The 27,639-nt window shown below is 48.3% G+C and overlaps 1 protein-coding gene across 1 annotated transcript; it reads left to right on the forward strand.

The window, feature by feature from the left end:
• The first annotated feature begins 3,407 nt into the window (after positions 1–3,407).
• On the forward strand, positions 3,408–27,007 carry LOC132566051 (cathepsin Z-like). Its single transcript, XM_060230722.1, has 6 exons — positions 3,408–3,553; positions 13,241–13,404; positions 14,044–14,223; positions 19,221–19,371; positions 22,418–22,580; positions 24,726–27,007. The coding sequence occupies exons 1-6, from the start codon at positions 3,408–3,410 to the stop codon at positions 24,837–24,839; spliced, it is 918 nt and encodes a 305-aa protein (XP_060086705.1). The 3' UTR covers positions 24,840–27,007.
• The last annotated feature ends 632 nt before the right edge of the window (positions 27,008–27,639 follow it).

The following is a 27,639-nucleotide window of genomic DNA, read 5'->3' on the forward strand; positions in this document are numbered from 1 at the left end:
ATGTCTTCTTCGTTCAACTGCTCAGCATCCACATCTCTCCCCCCCCCCCCACCCAACCCCAGTGATTTATGACCCAAGAAAGTGTTTCTTTAACTGCGGGGTGCGGAACAATTTTCCTACAGTAGAGCTTAGCAACAGTTCAAAACAGCAATGCACCACATAGTTTGATATATGAATGGCCTGATTTTGTGTGTTCATACATTCATATATACCTGTACAATATGTCGGTTTGTTCACATTGATATGTATGTGCAACAGAAAATGACACAAGTGTGCAAAACACAGAGACCAAAGAAAAGAGGTTGAAAAATGACAACTCTGGCAACTCAAAGGAAGAACACAATTGACAGTAATACTTTTTATTAGGACCAGCCCACCAATCCAATGAGGCATAGCAGTGTGCAAGGCAGCAGTTCCAGCTGGCTTAGTGTTGGGGGTGTGTCTTAATATGCAAAAGAGTTCCCACTGGGCTTTTTCTTTTTGTGTGTGTGAAACAATGGTGACATCAGGGGGTTTATGGAAGTGAGTTCCTGCTGGGCTTTTCCTATTAACGCCCCCCCCTGCATTTCCCTGTAACTTCACTTTCATGTTACAAAGTAAAAAACAGGGAGGGGGGGTTGATTTTTCAGGTCCTCGTGATCTTAACACATTCTCAAGTATTTATTCATTTAGAATATTTCTCTGTCGCCTCTTCAGAGTCCTGCTCAAGAAACTTACAATAAAAAACCCAGAACATTAAAAACACAAGCCATAAGCAGCATGAAAACTATCCATAAAACTGAAGCGGGGGACATTAAAAAGCTGGTAACACACATGCACATAAAAAATACAAAAAGCTGTTAAGATAAACCCCTTAATCAAAAGACTGGGTAAAAAATATGGGTTTTAACATGGCCCCTAAAAGAAAACAGGCACCAAGTGAGCCTCAAGAGCGAAGACATTTGAACGGCAGGTGCCACCACAGATAATGCCCTGTCACTAAATGCCATTTGCCCCACCTCTGAAGACAGGGCCAAAGACAGCAGGGCAGATCCTTAACTGGCAGGCTGGGTAGTGTGGGAGGATATGGTCTTTCATGCCAGACTATGGCAGAACTCCTGGCAGGCAAAGAAGATTCACGTTTCTGGGAGTACTGTGTTCAGGCACCACAGTGTAAGAAGGGGTTGATAAGCTGGAATGTATCCAAAGATGGTGAGGGGTCTGAAGACCAAGTCCTCTGAGGAAAGGTTGAAGGGGCTGGGTATGTTTAGCCTGTAGAGGTGATCTAATAGCCATCTGAGAGCTGATATAATAGCCATCTTCAAATATTTGAAGGGCTGTTGTATAAAGGCTGAAGCAAAGTTGTTTTCTGTTGCCCCAGAAGGTTGGACCAGAACCAGTGGTCTACAATTAAATCAAAAGGGGTTTTAGCTGGACATTAGGAAGAACTTCCTAGCAGTTAGAGCAGTTTCGCAGTTGAATAGGCTTCCTCAGGAGGTGGTGGTTTCTCCCTCTCTGGAGGTTTTTAAGCAGAGGCTAGAAGACCATCTGACAGCAATGCTGATTCCGTGACTCACTTTATGAATTTAGGCAGATCATGAAAGGAAAGGGAGGAAGAGTTGAGCTGGTGCTCGACTCTTGTGGCCCCTTCTTATATGTCCAGGATAATGTCGATCCCCACTTTGGGGTCAGGAAGGAATTTTCCTTCAGGCTAGATTGGCCCAAGGATCCTGGAGATTTCTTGCCTTCCTCTGGGGTCACTGGGAGGAGGGGAGGTAGTTGAATTTCCTGTGTTGTGCAGGGGGTTGAACTAGATGACCCTTGGCAGGTCTCATTTTGGGCAGGAGCTCACAGGAGCAGAAGTCCAAATCCTTTACATTTTATTGTGCTCTTTCTTTCCCCCCCCCCCACCAAAAAAACCCCCACTTGCTTCTGGGCTCCATTGTTCAAAACCCCTGTGAGAATTTTGCTGAACTCTAAGACTGGACAAACTTTCTAATATTTCCCTCTGCAAAAAAAAAAGGGAAAATAATCAAAACATACCAAGCAGACTGATGGAAATCTTCCTCATGCCACCGTGGCCACACAGGAGAATGTAATTTTAAAAATATGATAGGAGTAAGGTTTTATTATGACAATTATAATGCAAGAAGCATTTAAGGCAGATGCTAAGCTGATATAATTTAGTCCACCTTCTGGTGATGTCAGGGTGTGTGGCATATGCAAATGAGTTGTGCTAATGAGCTCCAGCACCTCTTTTTCTATGAAATGACCCTGACGGGATTCCTTCCAGTCACAGCCGATTTATGGGGACCTGGAGGGTTTTCAAGGCAAGAGACAAACAGGGGTGGTTTGCCATTTCATGCCTCTGTGTAGCAACCCTGGACTTCCTTCTTCTGCTCATCTGCTCTCAGGTTGCTGCTGGCCATAAAAAACAAGACTCAATGAAACAAACTGCAGCACCCATTTCCCTCAATGCTCTCAACTGCAAATTAAATCTGAGTCCAAGTAGAGGCAAAGCCCCCCTCCATCTTGTTGGTCTCTAAAGTGCTCTCCAACTCCAGTCTTGCCTTCTCCCGCAGACCACCACAGCTCCCCTCTGTAGTTACCAACCTCCAGGTAGCACCTGGAGCCTGGAGATCCCCTGCTTATTAGAATCAGGGCCGGATCTAGGGGGCACCAAATTGAGTATGAAGTCCATTCTATTCTATGGGTCCAAAAAATAGAATGGGCCCATAAAGGGGCGTCATTTTTAAAAATTTTGACACCTCCCCTCTCAAAAATATGTAGATCTGGTCCTGATTAGAATTGTTCTCCAAGCGAACAAGATCAGTTCCCCTGGAGAAAAACCGGCGCTTCGAAGAGCAAACTCTGCATCACACTACCCCCGGCTCCCTCCCGTCCCACAATCTCGCCCTCTCACCCCCCCCCAAATCTCCAGGAATTCTCCAACCTGGAGCTGGCAACCTTGCCCCCCTCTGCAACCAGTCCGGATGGCACCACATCAGCTAGAAGGACGCTCGCCGGGAGGCTTCCCGGGCCTGCTGTTTGGACCAGGGAATTCCCTCCAAATACGGCCCGAAGCGGGAGCGAGCACGTGGGAATGGAGATTCCCCTCCCGAAGCAGAGCACAGCGCTGTCCGAGCCCAGCCTCCTCCCCACGCCCACCAGCTGAAGGCCCGAGGTGGGGGTCGCCCCCGCCAGCCAGCAGCGCAGCCTCGCCGCCCTCTCCTCCGCCTCCGCAGTCCCGGGCAGGGGGCAGGCCTTTCCGGCACCTCCGCTTCTTCGTAGCCGTCTCCTTCTTCGCACTTCTCCTTTCTCGGCTCGCCCGGTGGCGCAGGCGGCGGCAGAAGCAGCAGCAGCAGCAGCGACCGCAACTCGGCCCCGCAGGCCCCCCGGCGCCTCTTCCTCCCCGCCCGCCGGCCACCATGCGCTGCCGCCTTCTCCTCCTCCGCCCGGCCCTCGGGCTGCTCCTGCTGCTGGGCGCTGGGGGCCCCTCCTCGGCTGCCGGCCTCTACTTCCACGAAGGGCAGAGCTGCCACCGACCGCTGGCGCGCCAGCCCGCCGAGCTCAGGTAAGGGAGCCCCGCAAGGCGCGCCCCAGCCAGGGGGACGAGCCGCGCTTCCCAAAGGCGCGGGAGCGGCTCGCCCTTGACGCGCAGCCGCCGCACGCCGGGAGGGGTGGGGGGTTTTCAAACGCCGCTGTTGGAGACCCGCGGGGACACCCTGCCTTCCCCATCGAGGTCGTGTGAAAGAGGCCAAAGGTGGGTATGCCTGGGGGGTCGCGGCAGGCTTGCGCCACCAAAACCTCCCTCTCTTTTAAATCCCGAACAAACCAAATTGCAATACCTCCCACCCATCCGTGTCCGGCGCATCCTGATGCCCTCTCGCAGCATTAAATCGTTCAACTCCCCTCCATCTGTATGGCCCCTCCACTGGGGGCCCTCCAATCTGCCCTCCTTTGCTTACCGCCAGCTAGGGGTCGTAAAAAAGAAGTGGTGGAGCTTATTAGCATAACTCTTTAACATATCCCCCCCCCCCCAGCCAAAAGCAACCCAACGCAAAAAAGGAGAGCCCCCAGGGAGCAAGGTCTGCTTGGGCTGGCTGGAGATCCAGGCAGGCCTCACTCGCCTGGGGCTCTCCTGGGCTGTCCCCCCCAGTCAAAAGGCCAGCAAGCCACCCGCTGCCCAAAATCACATAAGAAGTGGAGAAAGGGTGCCGTGGGCTTCTTGAGGGGTTAATCAGGGCTGCTGGGGGCATGGCAAAACCCCTAGTGGCTGACTGGCTGCCCCCTCTCCTAATCCAGGGATTGTTATGCAGCTGCACCTGCTATTCAATGGAGAAGGTAGGTGGGAGGAAGAGGGGGAACCCTCAGAAAGGTTCAGGAGCTGTTCTCCTGTGAGCGCCTGCTGAATCTGAGGCAGAACCAAGGCGCCTTGCCCTAGTGCCGATGCAGGGGCACCACCAAAACCTCCCTCTCTTTTAAGTCCTGAACAAACCAAATTGTAATGCATCCAACCCATTTATGTTTGGCGTATCCTGAAGCTCTCTGGCAGCATTCAGCGGTTCAACTCCCCCCCTCCATCTGTATGACCCCTCCAATCTATCCCCTTTGCTCACCGCCACTCATGGCCACTCTGAACAAGTGCAGCATCGCTCAAGAGGAAAACAAGGGCTGCCATTTCTTTTGTAAGTTTAACACACACACCCCGCAACTTGGGCATCTTCCCAATGCCGTTCATGATCTAGGCAGCGAGCACCGTGGAGTCCTGGTTGTAGCCCTTGAAGTCAGACATCGTTTTGGTGCCCATGGGCCCCCCACCTAACATTTTTCCCCTGCCCCCCCCCCCCCCAAATGTTCTCTGGCTACTGGCCTGATTGAACCTCACTAAGGTGGTGGGGTCGTGTCCGATTTATGAGCACCTCACAGGGTTTTCAAGGCAAGAGGCAAACAGCAGTGGTTTGCCATTGCCCACCTCTGGTGTAGCAACTTTGGTCTTCCTTCAGTTTGGTGTAGTGGTTAAGTGCACATACTCTTATCTGGGAGAACCGGGTTTGATTCCCCACTCCTCCACTTGCACCTGCTGGAATGGGTCAACCATGGCTCTCACAGGAGTTGTCCTTGAAAGGGCAGCTGCTGGGAGAGCCCTCAGCCCCACCCACCTCACAGGGTGTCTGCTGTGGGGGGAGAAGATATAGGAGATTGTAAGTCGCTCTGAGTCTCTGATTCAGAGAGAAGGGCGGGGTATAAATATGCAGTCTTCTTCCTCCTCATTCTCCTCTGGGCATAGACTGGAGAGGCTGGGGGAAACTCCCACCTGCCACAAATCGTGTTAGTCTTGAAGGCGCTACTAGACTCTTGCTCTTTTCCACTGCTGCTAACAGACAAATACGGCTCACCATCTTGATCTGGATTTGCTTGCTGGTTTCCAATCCCAATACCAGCCTGGATGGACCCTGCTTAGCTTTCAGTATTTGGCCAGGTCAAACTAGCCCAGGCTCTCCGGATTAGTGCTAGGGGATGCTGGGGGGGGGGGGTCACAGCTGATTTATGGCCACCGTATTGGGTTTTCAAGGCTACGGATGAGCTGAGATGGTTTGCCACATGACCCTGTATTTCTTTGCCACATGACCCTGTATTTCTTTGCCACATGACCCTGTATTTCTTCTCCTATCCAAATATTAGCCAGTGCTGACCCTGCTTAGCTTCCCAGATCTGACCAGATGGAACTAGTCTCGGCCATCTGGGTGAGGACTGGGGGAGATGGGGTGGAGTTTACTGCCTAGTAAACATTCTCCGGATTACTACTTGGAATGAGTTGGTGCCTTCTGAGTGACTGAAAGAAGGGATGCCTTGGTTTTTGCCCAGGGCTGTTGTACTGAAAGCAGACTGGGTTAGTTGCTCAGGGGCTGTCTCTGAAAGGCATCTCTTCGTTACAAAACCCCAGAGGGAAGACACACACAACAGATGCACAGCCTTGCAAACAGTCCCGGCTGCCTGGTTGAAACGTTGCAACACACAAGCCCACACAGCCCTTCCGCTCCGTCATCCTTTTTAGCATCTCCCCCAGCATCCTGGCCCAGCTGTTGTGCAATTGTTGTCACTCCTGATTTTGGTGGTTGCAAAAGGCTTTGATCTGAAGCACAAGGCTTGATATATAAGAACAGGCCAGAGAGGGGGAGAGCATAGGAGGAAGGCACCCTTCTTACTGTTCTTTGAACCTTTGTGAAATGTGTGTGCGGAGGGGTGGCTGTTAAGAAATAGTGCACTTGTACTCAGGGCTGACCCTAGGGCATGTGGCACCCCAGGCAGACTCATTGTCTGCCACCCTACGTCCCCGGGGGCCCTAGGCGCGCGCATGTGCACACACATTCCAGACCGCCGCCCCTTCCCTCCCCTTCTGCGGAGCTACACTCCGCTGCCGGCCCCCCCCCCACCCGGCACGCTTAGAGGAATGCCACTAGAATCGGCCCTACCTGCTTAGATACAGCCTGGGCATCTCAGCACTCTCTCTTAAGAGAGCGCTGGAGGAGGCTTTGCTCCCACTGCTTTCTGGAACTGGAAGTCCTCAGGATGCCTAGTTGGCTTCAATGAGGGCCAGGGCCTTTTTGGTCCGGGCCCCTGCCTGGTGCAATAAGCTCCTGCTGGAGATTTGGGCCCTGCGGGACTTATCAAGATTTCACAGGGCCTGTAAGATGGAGCTCTTCCTCCAGGTTTTTAATTAATTCGGTGGGCGTCCTTTGAAAGTCATCACTTCCTCCAGCATTTCACCACTATGGTGTTATGTTACGCTGTTAGCCATCAGCCACATGCGGTTTACCACCTATGCCTGTAGGATGGTTTATTGTGCTGCACCTGTTTCGTAATATCTGTTTCTATGATATTATTTTAACTTTGTTGTTTTATTGTAGTAAGCCGTCCTGAGCCCGCCTGCGTGATAGGTCGGGATATAAATCTAAACATTAAAATTAAAGTGAGAGGGAGCAAAGCCTCGTCGAATGCTCTCTTAAGAGAGAGCGCTGAGATGCCCAGGCCGCATCTAAGCAGGTAGGGCCAATTCTAGCGGTGCTCCTCTGAGCACACTGGGGGGGGGGGGTGGCAGAGCATGGAGCTGCAGAAGGGAAGGGGGGAGGGAGGAGGTGGGGTGGCGAGGACGGCAGTGGTGGCAGTGTTGGGGAGGTAAATTAGGCATTTGTCTTGAGTGCGGGAAGGGGGCAAGAGTCCAATTTGGCGACCGCTCTCCCAGCACCTTAGGCAAATGCCTAGTTTGCCTAGTGGGCGAGCCAGCCCTGCTTGTATTAAATGATACGGGTACTGCGGATCTCTTTGTGGGGACCTACCTTCCTTCCTTCCTTCCAGTACATTTTTATGCTATCTCTCCGTCCAGCTTAGAGTCCTCAAGGCAGTGAACAATCTAAACACTTAAAACAGTTTTTAAAAATAAACATAAAACCGTATTAAAACTTCCCAAATCTCAGATACAGTAGATGGTGTGATTGGCCATAAGGCCAGGCCAGCAGGAATCACTCATTGGAATGGAACAAGTTATCCAGCTCTCCATTAAGTTGGGGCTGGTGAGCTTATGGGAAAGGCTGAATGGTTGAGCGTGAGCAAGGCATCAAAAGAATTTCCACACACACACACACACCGGGTCTTTGTTGGTGGGGAACAGGCCAAGTTTACCTCTTTATTACAAGTCCCCTCTTTCTTACAACCCCTGGCCCCCATAGCTTTGGTCTATGCAGTTCCCCTGATCACCAGCAGGGGTGGAATTCTAGCAGGAGCTCCTTTGCATATTAGGCCACACACCCCTGATGTAGCCAATCCTCCAAGAGCTTACAAGGCTCTTTTTTGTAAGCTCTTGGAGGATTGGCTACATCAGGGGTGTGTGGCCTAATATGCAAAGGAGTTCCTGCTAGAATTCCACCCTGATCAGCAGCATAAACCTTTTGGGACCCTCCCTCCCTTTTCCATCAGCAATAAAGCCTGAAATTCTCTCTAGAATCTAAAATAACTACACTGAGGCTATCGTAGTTTGGTCACACTGTGAAAAGACGAGACACTGGAAAAGACCAGAATGCAAGGAAAAGTGGAAGGCAGCAGGAACAGAGGAAGACCCAACGTGAAACAGATTGACTCACTCAAGGAAGTTACAGCCCTTCATTTGCAAGACATGAGCAAGGCTGTCAACGATAGGACACTTTGGAGGACACTGATTCATAGGGTCACCATAAGTCAGAAGTAACTTGATAGAGTCATAGAACCACAGAGTTGGAAGGGGCCAGACAGGCCATCTAGTCCAATCCCCTGCTCAATGCAGGATCAACCTAGAGCAGGAGTGGCCAAACTTGCTTAACGTAAGAGCCACACAGAATAAACATCAGATGTTTGAGAGCCACAAGACATGAACACCAGATGTTTGAGAGCCACAAGACAGGAAGGCAGGCAGGCAGGCAATAGGTGGGGAAAGGGAGGAGAGGTGGAAAGAAAGCAACTTTAAATGCATTCTTCAAGCCAGCCAACAGGCTGGTTGGGGCTTCAAGAGCCACATAATATGAAAGTCATATGTGGCTCCTGAGCTACAGTTTGGCCACCTCTGGCCTAGAGCATCCCTGACAAGTGTATGTCCAGCTGCTGCTTAAAGACAGCCAGTGAGGGGGAGCTCAGCACCTCCCTAGGCAAGCCAGTTCTACTGTTGGAGCAACTCTGACTTTAAAAAAGTTCTAATATCCAGCTGGTAATATCCCTCCCTTAATTTAAACACATCATTGCAAGTCCTCTTCTCTGCTGTCAACAGGAACAGCTCTGAGAGAGAGAGAGAGAGAGAGAGAGAGAGATTAGTCCCTCAGCTGCAGTGGGGGGGCAATGGTGGTCAGTGCTGGGCCAGCGGCATGCTGTACTTTTCCTTATAAGAATGAATAACAGCCTTCCTTGTGAAGCAAGGAGCAGGCTAGATTCATCCTTGGTGACCCCAGTGGGACCCCTGTAGGGTTGCCAATCCCCAGGGGATGGGGAGGCAGGTTTCCTTACCCCTTCCAGCCTTCTCAACCAGAACCAACCTACTTCCTCCATACATGCCACAGGAGCCTCCGTGAATCAACTGTGCCATCGTCTGCATCTGAGGCTATGAAACTGCTTCATGCTGAGTCTATCAAGATCCGTATTGTCTGCTCAGACTGACAGCTGCTCTTCAGGCTCACAGACCGAGATCTTCCACATCACCTCCTACCTGATTGTTTTCGGTGAAGATGCCAGGGGTTGAACCTGGGACCTTCTGCATGCCAAGCGGATGCTCTGCCCCTGAGCCACGGCCCCACTCTTATTTGTGTGGGTATACACGTGAAAGAGAGAGGGAGACAGAGATGGAGTTTAGCAATAGGTCATGCAAATCATGGAGGCACTCTTTCCTAATCTAGGAGAGCCTCCAAGTATTGAACGCTGGGGCAGAAAGCTGGGGTAGCTGAGACACGAGACAGATCTGTTCCTGGATCAGGTTTGCCCTTATCTGGGGAGCCCCTCCCTCAGTTTGCTTTCTTAGTCACACCAGATTGCGACACAAAATGAGAAACAGATCACAAGACTGCAGTCTAAATCTCCCCTGGGGAAAGCGTTAAGGTCACTTAATCCAAACTGACTGATCTGACCCTTGAGTCACCGTGTCACATGCAAGGCCGGGAAAGAGAGAGCCTGCCTTCCCTTTGAACGCACATTTGGGGATTCTGATGCACTTTAATCATTGTGAGCATCAAATCTGCGCTCCTTCCAGTTCAATATGTGCTACCAGGGGCTAGGAATGCCCTGTCATATCCCCAGGCCAAAACAGACTTGTTGTGCAACTCAAGTGCTGAAATGAAAGTACTCCAGAACCAACAGAAGAGCAACACAGCCCTTTTAAAAATCTGGACAGATTTAAAAGAAGACGACTGCAGATTTATACCCCGCCCTTCTCTCTGAATCAGAGACTCAAAGTTGCTTACAGACAGATGGCGTACAATATCCTATACCTTCTCCCCCAACAACAGACACCCTATGAGGTGGGTGGGGCTGAGAGGGCTCTCACAACAGCTGCCCTTTGTGCAAGCGGAGGAGTGGGGAATCAAACCGGGTTCTCCCAGATAAGAGTCTGCTCACTTAACCACTACACCAAACTGGCTCTCAAGGTGCCCAACTTCAACAACAACCCATTAAGGGAGTCTCCATTTCAGTAGGAAGTTGCAGCCTCGGAATTCATATGCAGATCTGATGCTATCAGGCTGGGCTCAATAGGGACTCTAAAGATAATCTACAGAGAGTGATTATCTTTAGAGTTTTCTGGCCCTGCCCCCTGGGTGGGAAGAGGGGCAACTAGATGGAGAAAGCAGTCATGGGAACTCCTTCCTCTTGTTTTTATTTATTTATTTATTAGGTTTATATCCCAGCCTCCCCACCAAAGCAGTATAAAATAACCACTGGAAGCAATAAAACTTTCACACAAAGCGTGTAAATATGCATTTTTAGTGAAGTAAAACAAAAACAATCTAAGGAACACTGAACATTTTTGAAATATTTCCCACAAAGTCTCTCAACAGTCAAAAAGAATGATAGCCTCTTCAAATAGGACTTAATGAAGACGTGGGTGAAGTCTTTAATTTCTTAGTGTTCCACTCATGATGGTACAGAGAGAATAAGGAACTGCTTTTAGAAGGACTCCTCACGGTTTCAATAGTTAGTTCTTCCTCAGCCTTTTTCTCCCAACGTTACACGGAGTCACAGCTCTACTCTTTACAACATGGATCCGCGCATGCTCCTAATTTGCTGCTACCGGTGTTCCACTTAACAAGTGGAACACTAAGAAATTAAAGACTTCACCCACGTCTTCATTAAGTTCTGTTTGAAGAGGCTATCATTCTTTGTGACTTTTGAGAGACTTTGTGGGAAAACTTTCAAGAATGTTCAGTGTTCCTTGGTTTTGTTTTTGTTTTACTTCACTAAAAATGCATATTTACGTGCTTTGTGTGAAAGTTTTATTGCTTCCGGGGGCTATCTTATATTGCTTATCTTCACACTGGCTCCAGTTGTATTTACTATCCCCACCAAAGCAGGCTCGGGGTGGCTTACAGGCCAACTGGCAATTAATACCATAAAACATTTAAAAACAATATAATTACTAAAAACATATAGGTGCTGTATTGCAAGTATAAATCAGGCCCGTAGCCACGGCGGGGGGAGGTGCCAGGGGGCATGGCCCCTCCACCCAACCCCCTTTCCTCCTGTATGATCCTTCCTTTCCCTACCACTCTCCCCAGGCTCTTCCCACCCTGTTCCTGCCTCCCCCGGTCTCCCCACAGCCCTGTTTTCGCTGCTGCCACTTTCCCCGGGCTCTTCCCTTCCTCCCCTGCTCTCCCCACGGCCCCGTTTTCGCCACTGCCACTCTCCCCAGGCTCTTCCCCACCCTCCTGTTCTCCCCATGGCCCCGTTTTCGCCACTGTCGCTCTCCCCGGGCTCTTCCCTGCCTCCCCCACTCTCCCCGCGGCCCCGTTTTTGCCACCACCACTCTCCCCAGACTCTTCCCTGCCTCCCCCTGGCCCTGTTTTCGCCACCGTCGCTCTCCCCAGGCTCTTCCTTGCCTCCCCCGCACTTCAAATGAAACATGCTTAAAACATTAGCACTCGTTGGTCTTAGTGCTTTATTTCTGTTTTTCCCATGGATATCCAGGGTACTGGACAAAGGAACCTCTGGCTCTTTCCTTCCTTCCCCAAGGGACCAAGAGGGGGAGGAGCCTCAGCCAATAGAAGTAAGACAGGCTTTGCTCAGTAGCTCTGCTATGCAACTGAGAGAGCCTGGCAAAGCAAGCTATCCCTCTCCCCCCTTCCTCTCCAAGGGAGGGGCCTCAGCCAATGGAGAAAGTAGAGGTTTTGCTCTGTAGTTCCTGTGCAATTGAGCAAGCCTGGCAAAGCAAGCTGTTATGCAGAAGGAAGCAAGAGAGAGGGAAAAGGAAGCAGACAGCACCTAATTGCTTAGGGGCATGATAGGAGCCCTCCAGTGGCCTGATTCAGCCCCTGGGTTGCATGTCTGACACCCCTATTTTAGATAGACATAAGGCACAAGTCCATGCCCCAGGTGGTTAGCTATTCCTTTAGTGCAGCAATTTCTGATCGCATCAATCAAAAGCTAGGTGGAAGAGCTTGGTTTTACAAGCCCTGCGGAATTGAAGAAATGGTGTGTTGTTGATCCACAGAGGGGGCATATAAACACCGATTATACTCGCACCCTGTCTTCTTTCTTTCTCATTCAGTGAATGTGTGGGGCTGTTGGCTGTACCGGGCTAGAATTTTCCCAGTGATCTACTTGTAACTTTCTATTCTGCCCTTTCTCCAGCAAGCTGAGAGCAGCGGTCATGGTTCTGTTTCTCACAACAACCCAGTTAGGTAGATGGAATGGCCGGCCCCTGGATACTTATGGCAAAGTGGGAATTTGAAATTCGGTTTTGCAGATCTTAGCTCAATCCTGCACTATGCTGAGAGCAGCCGCGTGAGCTGTTGCATGGACTTCACACAAAGAAGTTGTTCAGCGCACAAAAGGAATAGAACAAAGTTTTAGTCCAGTGGCACCTTTAAGACCCACAAGTTCAATTCTGGGCAGGGCTTTCTTTGAGCAGGAATGCAGTTCTGGCTGGCTTGGTGGGGTGTGGCCTAATATGCAAATTAGTTCCTCTGGGCCTTTTCTACAAAAAAGCCCTGTGTGAAACAATGTGACATCAGGGGATGTGGCTTAATATGGAAATGAGTTCATGCTGGACTTTTTCTACAAAAAAAAAAGAGCCCTGATTATGGGTATAAGTTTTTGTGTGTATGCGCACAGAAGCTTATACCCAGAATAAAACTTTGCTGGTCTTGCTGAACTCAAACTTTGTTCTGCTGATTCAAACCAACTTGGCTCCGCACCTGAATCTATGCTCAAAAGGAAGTTCATTGCTAGGAGTTACGATGTGACCCCAAACTAAGCAGAAAGATGTCGGGAATCGCCAGGGGTAGAATTCTAGCAGGAGCTCCTTTGCGCATTAGGCCACACCCCTATGATGTAGCCAATCCTCCAAGAGCTTACAAAAAAGAGCCTTGTAAGCTCTTGGAGGATTGGCTACATCAGGGGTCTGTGGCCTAATATGCAAAAGAGCTCCTGCTAGAATTCTACCCTTGGGAATCGCTATGACACTTTTTTCCTCCTGGCTTCCCTCCAGACTCTGGAAACATTGTTAACTTCCTCTCCCTCTTCCTTGCAACAGAACTTACCCTCGTCCTCACGAATACCTGGACGTCTCTAAACTCCCCCAGAGCTGGGATTGGCGCAACGTAAATGGAGTCAATTACGTGAGCGCCACACGCAACCAGCACATTCCTCAGTACTGCGGATCCTGTTGGGCCCACGGCAGCACCAGCGCCCTTGCAGGTATTGGGGCAGCCTTTCCTAGCCATTCCCTCCTGGCATCCCCAAATACAGGCACTGCTAGCATGGGACTCTGTTAAAACTTTCCGTTTGGTGGAAACGTTCTCAGAACTGCCGAGTGCTGTGTGTCCCGACCCCACTAATGCCTTACACCAAATGATTATAATACTTGGCATGTACATGCCGTGTTCGGTGTTGAAAATGCTTCACCATCACCCATCAGAGCCAATTTGGTGCAGGGGTTAAGATCGGTGGAGTCTAATCTGGAGAACCGGGTTTGAGTCCCCACCCCTCCATATGCAGCCACCTGGGTGACCTTGGGTCATTCACTGTTCTCTCATAACTCTCTCAGCTCTGCCCACCTCACAAGGTGCCTGTTGTGGGGAGAGGAAGGGAAGGAGATTGTAAGCTGCTCTGAGACTCGAGTGAAGGGTGGGGTATAAATCCAATCTCCTCCTCCTCCTCCTCCTTCTTTTTCTTCCTGGTAATTATATCCCTAGATTCGAGGTGAGGGCTTGGGGCACAGAGAGACCGATGCCAAAGATGGCCTTGTGAGTTTATGGCTAAATACCATTTCAACTGGCAGATATTCCCCAATTGCAGCTTGTTCTGTTTGTCGCTGTGTTTCTCTTTGTCCCTCAGACCGTATCAACATAAAGAGGAAAGCGGCCTGGCCTTCTGCCTACCTCTCTGTTCAACATGTGATTGACTGTGCTGATGCGGGGACCTGCCACGGAGGAGACCACACGGGTGTTTGGGAGTACGCGCACACCCATGGCATCCCTGACGAGACCTGCAACAATTACCAAGCCAAAGACCAAAGTGTGTGAGATCTCCTTCCAGCCACTGACTCATCCTCCTTCTACAAAGGAACCGAGTCATGCCTTTAGTTTATTTATTTAATTTATTGACTTCATTTATACCCCCTGTCTTTCTTCCCCGTGGGGGCCCAAAGCAATGTACATTGAGAGCAGCCAGTGGAGTATAATGGATACAGTAGGCATAGGGCCCTGGGTGACTCAGGTTCGAATCCCCACTTCCACCATGGAAGCTGCTGGGTGACCTTGAGCCCATCGCAAACACTCGACCAGACTGATCTCACAGGGTTGTTGATGTGAGAAAATGCAGGAGGGGAAAACAATGTTCCACATCTGCTTTGAGTCCCAACAATGGGAAGAAAAGTGGACTATAAATAAATCAGTGCATTGCCCTGAACACCTCGTTCTCCTCTCCTCCATTTTATTGCAACAATCCTGTGAGGTAGGCTAGGCTGAGAGTATGTGACTGGCCCCAGGTCATTCAGCAGGTTTCTCATAGCAAGGAAGGGATTTGAAATTGGGTCTCAGATCCTAGTCTAACACTCTAACCCAGGGGTGTTGAACTCATTTGTTATGAGGGCTGGATCTGACATAAATGAGACCTTGTCGAGCCGGGCCATATGTGTACCTATTTAAGATTAGGTAGCAGAGAAATAAACTTTATAAAGGACACAAACAAACACAAATATATATATTTTTTAAAGACTTAAACAGGCTTAAAACAGTAGCACTTATTGGTCTTAAAGGTGCTTTCTTCGTATTTCTCCCATGGGATCCAGGGAACTGGGCAAAGGAAGCTCTGGCTCTTTTCTTCCTTCTCCAGGGGACGAGGAGGGGGAGGAGCCTCAGCCAATAGAAGGAGAGAGACTTGGCTCAGTAGCTCTGCTGTACAATTGAAAGAGCCTGCTCTGACTTCCCGCTCTTCCTCCCCAAGAAAGGAGCCTCAGCCAGTGGAGAAAATAGAGGCTTTGCTTCCTGTGTCATTGAGCAAGCCTAGCAAAGCAAGCTGTGATGCAGAAGGAAGCAAAAGAGAGGGGGAAAAAAGCAGATGACAGCCAGTTGCTCGTGGGCCTGATAGGAGCCCTCCGGGGGCCTGATTCAGCCTCCGGGCTGCATGTTTGACACCCCTGCTCTAACCACTATGCTTGAATGGGTTTCACGTGCAAAATACATTTTTCATGTCCCACTTGGCTTGTCAGCTCCCTTGTGGGAGCAGGGAAATTCCTGTTTTTACAGGCTCTTGCCTGTTGCTAGCCAGCTGGCTAGTGGAGGCAAATCCCACCCCCAACTGACCTTTTCAGGCCTACTTCTAGATGAGGGTGACACTTTGGTTTTTGGGCAAAACTCTGTGATTTGAAGCAGAATTTACCACAAAGTTTTGCCCAAAAACCAGAGTGTCACCCCAACCAGAAGTAGGCCTGAAACCAAACCTAGGCCCAAAAATGCCAGCATCACTTCTGGTCTCCTGGAAGGACATCAGGAGGCCCCTGATGTCCTGGCAACCCTAAGTTAACCTGGCAACCCTAGATCCTACTCATTGCTCGCCTTGTATGGCCTGTATGGCCCAGGCTGGCCTGATTCTTGTCAGCTCTCAGAAGCTTAGCTGGGTCTGCCCTGGTTAGCATTTGAGTGGGAGGCCAGCAAAGAATACCAGGACACTACATGGAAGAAGGCAGTGAGAAACCACCTCTGAATGTCTCTTGCCATAAAAACCTTCAGGGTTGCTATAACTTGGCTTCAACTTGACAGGAAAAAAAAAAGTCTTTGGGGGCACCTCCCCACATACAGAAGCATAACATAGAGGGTTGGGAACAAAACTGAGTTTCTGAATGGATCATAGAAGTCAGTGTGAGGAAAAGAGGTGTTAAGTGCCAGAGGCTGGGCTCAGACTGGTAAGATGGCCCACTTGCCAAGAGGCAGCGCCGCCATCTTGATTCTCATATCAGAGGCAGCACTTTCTCTGGCCCTGTCAAGCCCATGCAAGGAGCATCCTCTGTGGGCAATGCAGAGGCCTCTGGGCTTTATCGTCATGCCCAGCTTTCATTCCCCTCTGCCTTCTCCACCAGTAGTCATGGCTCTGCCCCTCCCTCCCCAGACCACAGATTTTGTGGCATAAAATTTTGGGAGACAGAAACATGATACATTTGTTAGCTCCCAGAATTACTGTTGGTTTCCAGACAATAGAGATCAGTTCTCTTGGAGAAAATGGAGGCTGAACTCTACACTCTGCTGAGATCCCTCTACTCCCCAAATTCTGCCTTCCTCCCCTCAAAATCTCCACGAATATCCCAACACAGAGTTGGCAACCCTAGAATAGGTGTCACAAGAGTCCTTATTTTGGCTTTAGCAAACTTTAACACCGCCACACACCTGGAATAAACAGATATGATCCATAGCAAGTCTTTTTTGATAATCAAAGGAACAGGGAGTTGCTCAATTATCAAAAAGAGCTAATAAAAGGATAATTCTGATTTCTGCCTAGACAGAGAGACAGTCAGGCTGGCTCCGTGGCAGGCCAGAGGGCCAGCTGCCTCTGGGTGCTTACTTGTCTCAGGCTTTCGGAAGCAACTCATGCAGAAGCAGAGAAGAGAGGAGAGACAATCCGGTCTCTGTTAATTGCCAGTCACCTACAACAATGAACAAGTCTACCAACGGGCAGCTGCTCTCCTTTGCTGCCATAAGCAATAGGAGATTGGATGTTGATGGCGTATTGAGGGACAAAAATCAGTGCCGAAAATCAAAGCCCTACATGGCTTGCAACCAGGGTATCTGAAGGACTGTATTCCGTACTTTTCTGCTCAGAAACTAAAATCACAGAGAGGCCCTCTTCACTCTCCATTGAACAAAAAAGTCTGATGGCTACAGTGTTTAGGGACAAAAGTGCCCAAAATCAAAGCCCTACATGGCTTGCCACAGGGTATCTGAAGGACTGTCTTCTCCTGTACTTCTCTGCTCAGAAACCAAAATCACAGAGAGGGGCCCTCTTGACCCTCCCATTGAACAAAAAAGTTTGGTGGCTACATGAGACAGGGCCTTTTCAGTGACAGCTCCGTTGTTGCGGAACAACCTCCCCAGGGAGCTGTGCCTGGCCCCCTCACTCTCAGTCTTTAGGAGGCAGCTGAAGACAGTTTTATTCAGAATGGAATCTGATTAGTTTTTCTGCCTACCAGCAGTTCTAAATTGGTTATTTCAACTAGAAATGTTTATGCATTTTATGTATGTTATTATTATTTACATTGTAAACCACTTTGGTGAACGTATGAACCTGCCTTATACTGAATCAGGCCCTTGGTCCATCACAGATCAAGATGGGCAGCCGTGTCAGTCTGTCTGTGGCAATAGAAAAGAATGAGAGTTCAGTAGCACCTTAAAGACTAACAAAATCAGATAGAGCTGGAATGTGATTCCATTTGTTCTTATATCTTGGAGAGTGGAGTGATTTCAGAAACCAAATGACATGAACAGGCAAATGACAACAAATAGAAGGTGTGATTGGATCAGGTGTGATATGCAGAGAGGGTCGTTGTAGGTGTGAATCCAATCACACCTATTGTCCTTTGCCTGCTAATGTCATTGGGCATCTGAAATTACTCCCCTTTCCAATATATAGGACAGGTGGACTGACATTCTAGCTGTATCTGGAGAAGTGACTCATGAAAGTTCATGCCCTGTCACAAATTTTTTTAGTCTTAAGGTGCTACTGGACTCTTTTCTGTTGGTCCATCACAGTCAGTATTGTCTACTCAGACTGGCAGCAGCTCTCCAAGGTCTCAGACTGAAGTCTTTCACTTAGTCTACTGCCTAAACCCAGGATTAAAGAAGGAGGGAAACAATTCATGCAATACCTTTTATTAGGACCAGCCAAATGACCCATAATTGTGTAAGCTATTAAGTTCTTGAGAATTTCTTCTTCAGGCAGGATGTTACCCAGCCTTTCCCCTTTCAGTGCTTTCACACATTCTAGATAAGGAGTGTCAGTCAAATTCATTTGTTATGTGGGGCAGATCTGACATAAATGAGACCTTGTCGGGTCGGGCTATGCGTGTCATAAAATGTAATGCCAGGTAGCAGAGATATAAACTTTATAAAGGACACAAACACAATTAAAGCTTTTTTCAAAAAACCATAAAATAAAACATGCTTAAAATATTAGCACTCAAGGTGCTTTCTTTGTATCAGTTTGGTGTAGTGGTTAAGTGTGCGGACTCTTATCTGGGAGAACCGGGTTTGATTCCCCACTCCTCCGCTTGCACCTGTTGGAATGGCCTTGGGTCAGCCATAGCTCTGGCAGAGGTTGTCCTTGAAAGGGCAGCTGCTGTGAGAGCCCTCTCAGCCCCACCCACCTCACAGGGTGTCTGTTGTGGGGGGAGAAGACATAGGAGATTGTAAGCCACTCTTGAGTCTCTGATTCAGGGAGAAGGGCGGGGTATAAATCTGCAATTCTTCTTCTTCTTCATATCTCCCGTGCAATTCAGGGAACTGGGCAAAGGAAGCTCTGGCTCTTTCCTTCCATCCCCAGGGGATGAAGAAGGGGAGGAGCCACAGCCAATAGAAGGAAGAGAGGCTTGGCTCCGTAGCTCTGCTGTGCAACTGAAAGAACCTGGCAAAGCAAGCTATCCCTCCCCCCCTTCCCCCTTCCTCCCCAAGGGAGGAGGCTCAGTCAATGGAAAAAATAACGGTTTTGCTTTGTAACTCCTGTGTGATTGAACAAGCCTTTCAAAGGAACTTGTGATGCAGAAGGAAGCATGAGAAAGGGAGAAGGAAGCAGACAAGAGCCAGTTGCTCAGGGGTCTGATAGGAGCCCTCTGGGGCCCTGATTCGACCCCCGGGTGCACATTTGACACCCTTGTTCTAAATAACGCAGTTTCAATCCACTTCAGTGACTGTTTGCAAGTGGATTTTGTCATTTCATACAGTTGCAAACGTGGATTGAAAGTGCATTATTTAGTGTATGTGTGAAAGTGCCCATCATGTTACTCAAACTCTCTGTTGATGTTGTAGAATGCAAGAAGTTTAACCAGTGTGGGACATGTGTTACTTTTGGAGAATGTCATGTGATCAAGAATTACACCCTCTGGAAAGTCGCCGATTATGGAACGATCAGCGGAAGAGACAAAATGAAGGCAGAAATCTATGCCAATGGTCCCATCAGGTAAAAACCCTCAATGTTGTATGGCAAGCAATGGCCAGAAAAGGGCAACTAGAATGATTAAAGGGCTGGAGCACTTTCCCTATGAAGAAAGGTTGAAACGCTTGGGGCTCTTTAGCTTGGAGAAACATCGACTGCGGGGTGACATGATAGAGGTTTACAAGATAATGCATGGGATGGAGAAAGTAGAGAAAGAAGTACTTTTCTCCCTTTCTCACAGTATAAGAGCTCGTGGGCATTTGATGAAATTGCTGAGCAGACAGGTTAAAACGGATAAAAGGAAGTACTTCTTCACCCAAAGGGTGATTAACATGTGGAATTCACTGCCACAGGAGGTGGTGGCGGCCACAAGTATAGCCACCTTCAAGAGGGGCTTAGATAAAACTATGGAGCACAGGTCCATCAGTGGCTATTAGCCACAGTGTGTGTGTATATATAAAATTTTTTGCCACTGTGTGACACAGAGTGTTGGACTGGATGGGCCGTTGGCCTGATCCAACATGGCTTCTCTTATGTTCTTAATGTAAGCAGTAACAAGTCAGTGGAAGCCTGTAAACATTCACGAATTGGCAAGGCTTTTTTTTTTAGCAGGAACGCACAGGAATGCAGTTCTGGCTGGCTTGGTGTCAGGGGGTGTGACCTAATATGCAAATGAGTTCCTCTTTTCTACCAAAAAAGCCTGTGTGAAACCATGGTGATGTCAGGAAGTATGGCCTAATATGCAAATCAGTTCCTGTTGGACTTTTTCTACCAAAAAAGCCTGTGTGAAACCATGGTGATGTCAGGAAGTGTGGCCTAATATGCAAATGAGTTCCTGCTGGGCTTTTTCTACAAAAAAGGCCCTGCAGATTGGTATATTTCAGTTTTTCTTGGAGATATCAGGAGAGAGGGGAGGCTGAGTAGCTCTGCTTGTGCTACGTCTTTTGAGGAATAATCCAAGACCCCTGGCCACAATCTGCTCTTAGATCCATTGATTCATGATTTGATCCACTATTTTTTCCTCACAACAACCCTGAGAGGTAGGTTAGGCGGGCAGTTTGGACTGGCTCACAGTCACCCAGTGAACTCCTGTGGCATGAATGGGGATTGAAACCCAGGTCTCCTAGATCAGGGGTGTCAAACTCATTTGTTATGGGGGCTGGATGTGATATAAATGAGACCTTGTTGGGCCGGGCTATGCATGTCCTAAAATGTAATGCCAGGTTGCAGAGATATAAACTTTATAAAGGACACAGACAAACACAGTTAAAAATTTTTTTAAAAAAAACCTTAAAATAAAACATGCTTAGAATATTAGCACTCTTAAAGGTACTTTCTTTGTATCTCTCCTGTGCAATTCAGGGATCTGAGCAAAGGAAGTTCTGGCTCTTTCCTTCCATCCCCAAGGGGCGAATAGGGGGAGGAGCATCATACAATAGAAAGAAGAGAGGCTTGGCTCAGTAGCTCTGCCGTGCAACTGAGAGAGCCTGGCAAAGCAAGCTGTCCCTCCCTTCCCGAGGGAGGAGCCTCAGCCAATGGAGAAAATAGAGGTTTTGCTTTGTAGCTCCTGTGTGATTCAGCAAGCTGTGATGCAGAAGGGAGCGAGAGAGAGAAGGAAGCAGATGACAACCTATCAGGGGCCTGATAGGAGTCCTCTGGAGGCCTGATTCAGCCCCTGGGCCGCACGTTTAACACCCCTGTCCCAGATCCTTGGCTACATTTGTTTTTATTTAATTTGTGATAAATACATGTATTTTATGTATTTGGTGGTATTTATGTTTTAAGTTTAGATATAGAACTATTGGACCTTCACATTCTGACTTCTTTAAACTTTTGGTTCTTAATTCAGTTCTTTTTGGGTAAAGTTCCCCACCCCCACCCTTCTTGTCTCTCTCAATGGCAGTTTGGTGTAGTGGTTAAGTGTGTGGACTCTTATCTAGGAGAACCAGGTTTGATTCCTCACTCCTCCACTTGTAGCTACTGGAATGGCCTTGAGTAACCCTTAGGTCTTGCAGAGCTGTCCTTAAAAAAGCAACTTCTGTGAGAGCTCTCTCAGCCCCACCTACCTCAAAAGGCGTCTGTTATAGGGGAGGAAGGTAATGGAGATTGTAAGCCATTCTGAGACTCTGAGATTCAGAGTGAAGGGTGGGGCATAAATCCAATATGATCGTCATCATCATCCCCTGCTGAGCTCTCTCCCCAGACTCCACCCTCCCTTAAGAGCATCAGAAGAGCCCTGCTGGATCAAACCAGTGGTCCATCTAGTCTAACTTCCTGTTTCACACAGTGGCCAACCAGTTCTTCTGGATGGCCAACAACAGGGCATAGAGGCAGGGGCTTTACCCTGATGTTGCCTGAAAAGGGTTAGACTCCAGACTACACCTTGTAACCCTGTGCCTGCTCAGCACCTGGGCCTGCTGTTCCAACATCAGGGCATCATGCATGCATAAGCTCTCTTTTTATCCCCCTTTGTCCTAAGAACATAAGAAGAGCCCTGCTGGATCATCTAGTCCAACATCCTGTCTCACATTGTGGCCAACCAGATCCTCTGGAGGGCCAGCCACAGGACACGAAGGTCCAGGCTTTCCCCTTACGTTGCCTCCTGGCACTGGGATTCAGGGGCTTAGTGCCTCTGAATGTGGAGGGTCCCCTCAGTCACCAGGGCTAGTAGCCATTGATAGATTGATCCTCCATGACTCTATTTTAATCTGCTTATAAAGTTATTTATTCCTGTGGTCATCACTAGATCCTCTGGCAGCTAATTCACTTGGTGTGTAAAGTAGCATTTCCTTTTGTCTGTCATGAACCTACTGCCCATCCGCTTCATTGGATGCCCACGAGTTCTAGTGTTGTGATTGTGTCAAGAGTGCAGCTGCTGGAATAGCCTTGGGTCAGCCATAGCCCCACCCACCTCACAGGGTGTCTGTTGTGGGGGAGGAAGGGAAAGGAGATTGTGAGCCGCTCTGAGATTCAGAGTGAAGGGTGGGGTATAAATCCAATATCTTCTTCATATAGAAAAATGTTAGTTTTTAGTAACATCCTAAATCCATTTTTTTTATAACTTACACAGCTGTGGGATCATGGCTACTTCCAAACTGGACAAATACACCGGAGGACTTTATGAAGAATACAGGCTCTTGCCCATAATCAACCACATCGTCTCCGTCGCTGGCTGGGGAGTTGAAAATGGAACAGAGTATTGGATTGTCCGCAACTCATGGGGAGAACCTTGGGTAAGGAAAAGAGAAGGTACCCCCTAAACCAGAGCTTGCTATAGGAAAGGATTCAGCCAGGCAGGCAGACTGTACCCTGGGTAGGAAAAGGAAGGGTCAACATGCATCCATTTTGCAGTTGAAACTGGGAGACCACTATCTGGATACATGGGATGGAAAAGGCTATCAAGTAACATCTAATTTATGGCGACCCCATAGAGTTTTCAAGGCAAGAGACAAGCAGAGTTGGTTTGCTGTTACCAGGCTTTTTTTTTAGCAGGAACTCCTTTGCATATTAGGCCACACACCCCTGATGTAGCCAATCCTCCTGGAGTTTACAGTAGGCTCTGTACTAAGAGCCCTGTAAGCTCTTGAAGGATTGGCTACATCAGGGGTGTGTGGCCTAATATGCAAAGGAGTTCCTGCTACAAAAAAAGCCCTGGCTGTTACCTGCCTCTCTATAGCAACCCTGGACTTCCTTGGTGGTCTCTCACCCATGTACTGTATAGGGCCAGTCCTGCTGAGACTCTAAGACCTGATGAGGTCAGGATAGCCTGGCCCATTCGGGCCAAAGCTTCATCTGCTTGGTGGTGGAAAGTGCCCTCAAAGCACCAAGCGACTTATAGCAGTTCCCAGCTGTTTTCATGGCAAGAAAGGAGCAGAGGTGGTTTGCCATTGCCTGTGTGGATAATGGAGGGTTTCAATCACAGGTTCAGTTGTACACACATTGAATGCATCATGAAAACTACTCATCAGGGGTATGCAAACCACCCCCAACCCTGGTATTTTTCTGTATTGAAACCGGAAAATATCAGTATTTCCTAATCGCAGTACCAGTATAGTATTTGAATTCAATAAATATTCGAGATTGCTGATTTTTTGACTCCATTACACCCTATAGAGACTATTATAGTCTCTCTCTCTCGGCTTGACTTCGCGAACGAAGATTTAAGAAAGGTGCAGTAGTCCACGTCTGCTGCAGGCTCGCTGGTGGCTGACAAGACCAATGCGGGACAGGCAGGTCCGGCCACAGTGGCTGCAGGGAAAAGTCTGATTTAGGATTGGTGCTGTAGCAGTGCGATTCTTCCTCAATCTCCTTTTGTCCTCAAGACCAGCTATGCGTGCGTTCTCAAAGGAAGAGACAGCCTGGTCCCCATAAACTGCAATGGAAAATCAATCTGGGGCTCTGAGAAGCTATTTTTTAAGCAAGAGGCATCAAATTTGCAGCATAGTTGCTGGTACCTCTCCTCAACCCGTCCCCCCACTTAGTTTCAAAAAGATTGGATCGGGGGTCCAATTCTGTGGGCCCCAGAAGAAAGCGCCCCCATCCTCCATTGTTTCCATTGGTGGGGGGAAAGGCATTTAAAAGGCTTGCAGTCCCTTTTGCAAGCTATGGCTGAATTCCAAAGGCATTTAAAGGGTTTATGGTCCCTTTAAATGCTTTCTCCAAGCTGCAGCTTCACCCAGAAAGTGTTTAAAGAGACTGCAATCTGGCGGCCCCAAAAAAATCCCAAATATTTTCAGGATTTTTTTTGGGTCAGCCATTTTCAGCTAGCTAAATAAGCAGCCCACTCACTAACCAGCTGGAAAAATATCCAAAAAATACCAATACGGTATGTTTGGGGGTAGATTTTCAGCTCAGTTTGTGCCGAATGCACACCCCTACTTCTCATGTACAAAGAATAATCCAGTGTACCCTATACATGTAAGACAGATGTACATGTAGCTGTGGCTGAAGGAATAACACTCCTGGAAGTTGCAAGTGTGTATTTTCATATCTACACACAAACTCAGCTGATCCACAGTATCCTTCTGCATGCATAGGGTTCAATCCAAGACAATTGCCCTAGGTAGAGAAGGATGATAAAAAATTTTCCCTTCCAGAAATGGATCATGAGAAGCACAGGTATGTAAGGATTTTCAGAGCATCACTGTCCTAAGCAGGGCTTTTTTTTGTAGCAGGAACTCTTTTGCATATTAGGCCACACACCCCTGATGTAGCCAATCCTCCAAGAGCTTACAGGGCTCTTAGTACAGGGCTTACTGTAAGCTCCAGGAGGATTGGCTACATCAGGGGGGAGTGGCCTAATATGCAAAGGAGTTCCTGCTACAAATAAAGCCCTGGTCCTAAGAAAAAAGTTATTTATGGTCATAAATGTTTTGCAGGGTGAGCGTGGATGGCTTCGAATCGTGACCAGCGCCTACAAAGGAGGAAGCGGTGGACATTACAACCTGGCTGTGGAGCGGAACTGCGCTTACGGAGATCCAATACTTTCTTAAGCCTGCCATTGGGGCGCTATTTGTACTTCTGACTAGAAGCAACAAGTTCCAACAAGGGTTTTGGAAAGGGAAAGTCCAGAAGCTTATGAAAAATTGGTGATGCAAAAGAGATTGCGGGCTTAGTAATTTCAAATTCAAACCAGTTAAATCCCAAAACAGGGACTAGTATTGATTACCTGGGGAAAGAGATGGAATATGCCCCTTTCCTCTTTGCTTTTCAGTTTGAAAACTTTCAGCCGCTCTGATAGGATATGTCAAAATGGCTTTATTTGGAAACGTGGGCCTCGAGTGGGTCATCACAAAGACAGAGCTTGGTTTAAACATGAGGAGGAACACGTGTTTTTAAAAGGTTGTGTTCTGTACTGCTGATATCGTGTTTAAACAGGGTTACTTTGGAGGGTGAGGCCTGAGAATTCAGGGAGGGGAGCTCAGAAGCATAATGTGTGGGAGGGATGGACATAGAATGTGTCAAAGGTTTACCTTCAGATCAGGATCCTTGCCCTCTTTTCCTGTGAATTTTCAAACTAGATCAGGTCTATCTGAGATCTGCCAGTCACATAGGGATGTTACCCTCCAGACGGGACCTGGGGAGCCCTGCCGAATTACAGTTCATCTCCAAACTCAATTCCCCTGGAGAAAATGGCTGCTTTGGAGGGTGGACTCTATGGCACTGTACCCCACTTAGTTTCTGCCCCTTTCCTTTGCTCCATCCCCAAACCTCCAGGAATTTCCCAACCTGGATGTAGCAGTCCCATCCCCACCCCCATCTACCCCAGGGGACCTGGCAACCCTACCAGTCAGTCATTCTCTTTTCCCTAGAAAGAGAAAGATTTTGAGCCTGGAACTGTTGGAGAAAGGGAATTCTTTATGCTTCGGAATAAGATGGCAATCATGAACATTCTAAAATACTGTGGCTCTGCAGCAGAGCATCTGCTTTGCATGCAGAAGGTCCCAAGTTCAATCCCTGGTGCCTCTAATTTCAAAAAGATCCGAAGAGCCCAGAGAAGAGGGGTCACGGGGGTGGTCAGGGGTCACAGGGGTGGGAGGAGATGCTTGTGAATTTCCTGCATTGTGCAGGAGGTTGGACTAGATGACCCTGGAGGTCCCTTTCAGCTCTATGATCCTAACTGCTGCAATTTGGAGTAGGCAACGCTGACCTGGACCAAGCAGGGGTTTGATTCAGTCTAAAGCTGTTTCATGTGCTCAGGAAGGTTGATTTATGACCATTTCATTTTAAAGCCTTTTTCCCCACTGGGAAAAGTGAAAAACAGAAGAGTAGTTCTAAAGGGGCTCCTGCTGGGTTTCTGAACTGAATCACAGCCTTGCAGAAGGGTTGATTTATGACCTCGTTTTAGCCAGCAAGTCAGTGGGCCTTAGAAGGGTGTAACTCTGCTTGAGATGGCACTGTGTCTGCCAGTCCATCCTGATCCCAGCATTTAAGGTGCTGGCCAGTGTTCCCTCTAAGCTGAGTTAGTGTGAGCAAGCGCACAGCTTTTTAGGCTCTGGCTCACACCTTTTTGTATTAGCTCAGGAAAAATGGCCCCAGGGCAAACTAGTTTATGCAGTAGCTCACAACTTTCATGCTAGTAGCTCACGAAGAAGCATTTTTGCTCACAAGAGTCCGTAGCTTAGAAGGAATGTTGGTGCTGACCTATTTTTCCAGAGGTTGGTCTCATGAATTCTACCTTTATGATCTGTTGGTGCTCGCATGTGCCACTGCACAAAATGTGTTGGGGGTAAGAGAGGAAGCCAAAATGCTGTGTGTCCTGTTAGTCAGGAACCTATGCTACTGATGCGAACAGGCCAGACGGGCCTCATATTGCCGCCTTCTTTGGATGTGTTTAGTAGATGTTCTGAATTAAAAGCTACCTATTAGGATTGCTAGAAACAACAAATCAGTAAACTCATTTTGCATCATGCGCAAACAGGAGCTTTCCCCCCCCCCCTCAAAGTATCTTTATTTCATACGTATGACCAAAAGTCTTAAGCGTACCTAAGCAAACTACAAATATATATCAATCCATTCGTTATACATAAAACTTCCAAAAGTTTAAAACTGCTAAACATTTCAAGTTGAGTTCCAAGTGGAATTTTTAAAAGGAATTTGGATCAAAATTTAACAGTTGTGAATCCAGGAAACTAAATAAAACTTCTCCTTATGGCAGTTATTTATGTTTCAATGTTATTATAACTGCCAAGTATTTTGTTGCTGGGACAGTAATTTCAGGGGAGCTTCTTTCTCCTTCAAAGACCACCTGTCTGTTGTCAGTGAGAACGGACAGCAGTTACCTGCAGGCAGGACCTTTTTTTGTAGCAGGAACCCCTTTGCATATTAGGTCGCACACCCCTGATGTAGCCAATCCTCCAAGAACTTACAGGGCTCTTCTTACAGGCCCTACTGTAAGCTCTTGCAGGATTGGCTACATCAGAGGGGTGTAGCCTAATATGCAAGGAGTTACATAAGAGAAGCCATGTTGGATCAGGCCAATGGCCCATCCAGTCCAACACTCTGCATCACACAGTGGCAAAAAAAAAACAAGTGCCATCAGGAGGTACACCAGTGGGGCTAGAAACCCTCCCACTGTGCTCCCCCCAAGTACCAGAATGCAGAGCATCACTGCCCCAGATAGAGAGTTCCAACAACAGGCTGTGGCTAATAGCCACTGATGGACCTCTGCTCCATATGCTTATCCAATCCCCTCTTGAAGCAAAGCCTCTTGAAGCAAACAGGCCGTAGAACAGGAGCTGCAGAATTCAGCTTCCTTTATTTGAAAACAGAAGACATCTCTGGTCCTGAGGG

Source organism: Heteronotia binoei, chromosome 2 (assembly GCF_032191835.1).
Source record: "Heteronotia binoei isolate CCM8104 ecotype False Entrance Well chromosome 2, APGP_CSIRO_Hbin_v1, whole genome shotgun sequence".
NCBI lineage: Eukaryota > Metazoa > Chordata > Lepidosauria > Squamata > Gekkonidae > Heteronotia > Heteronotia binoei.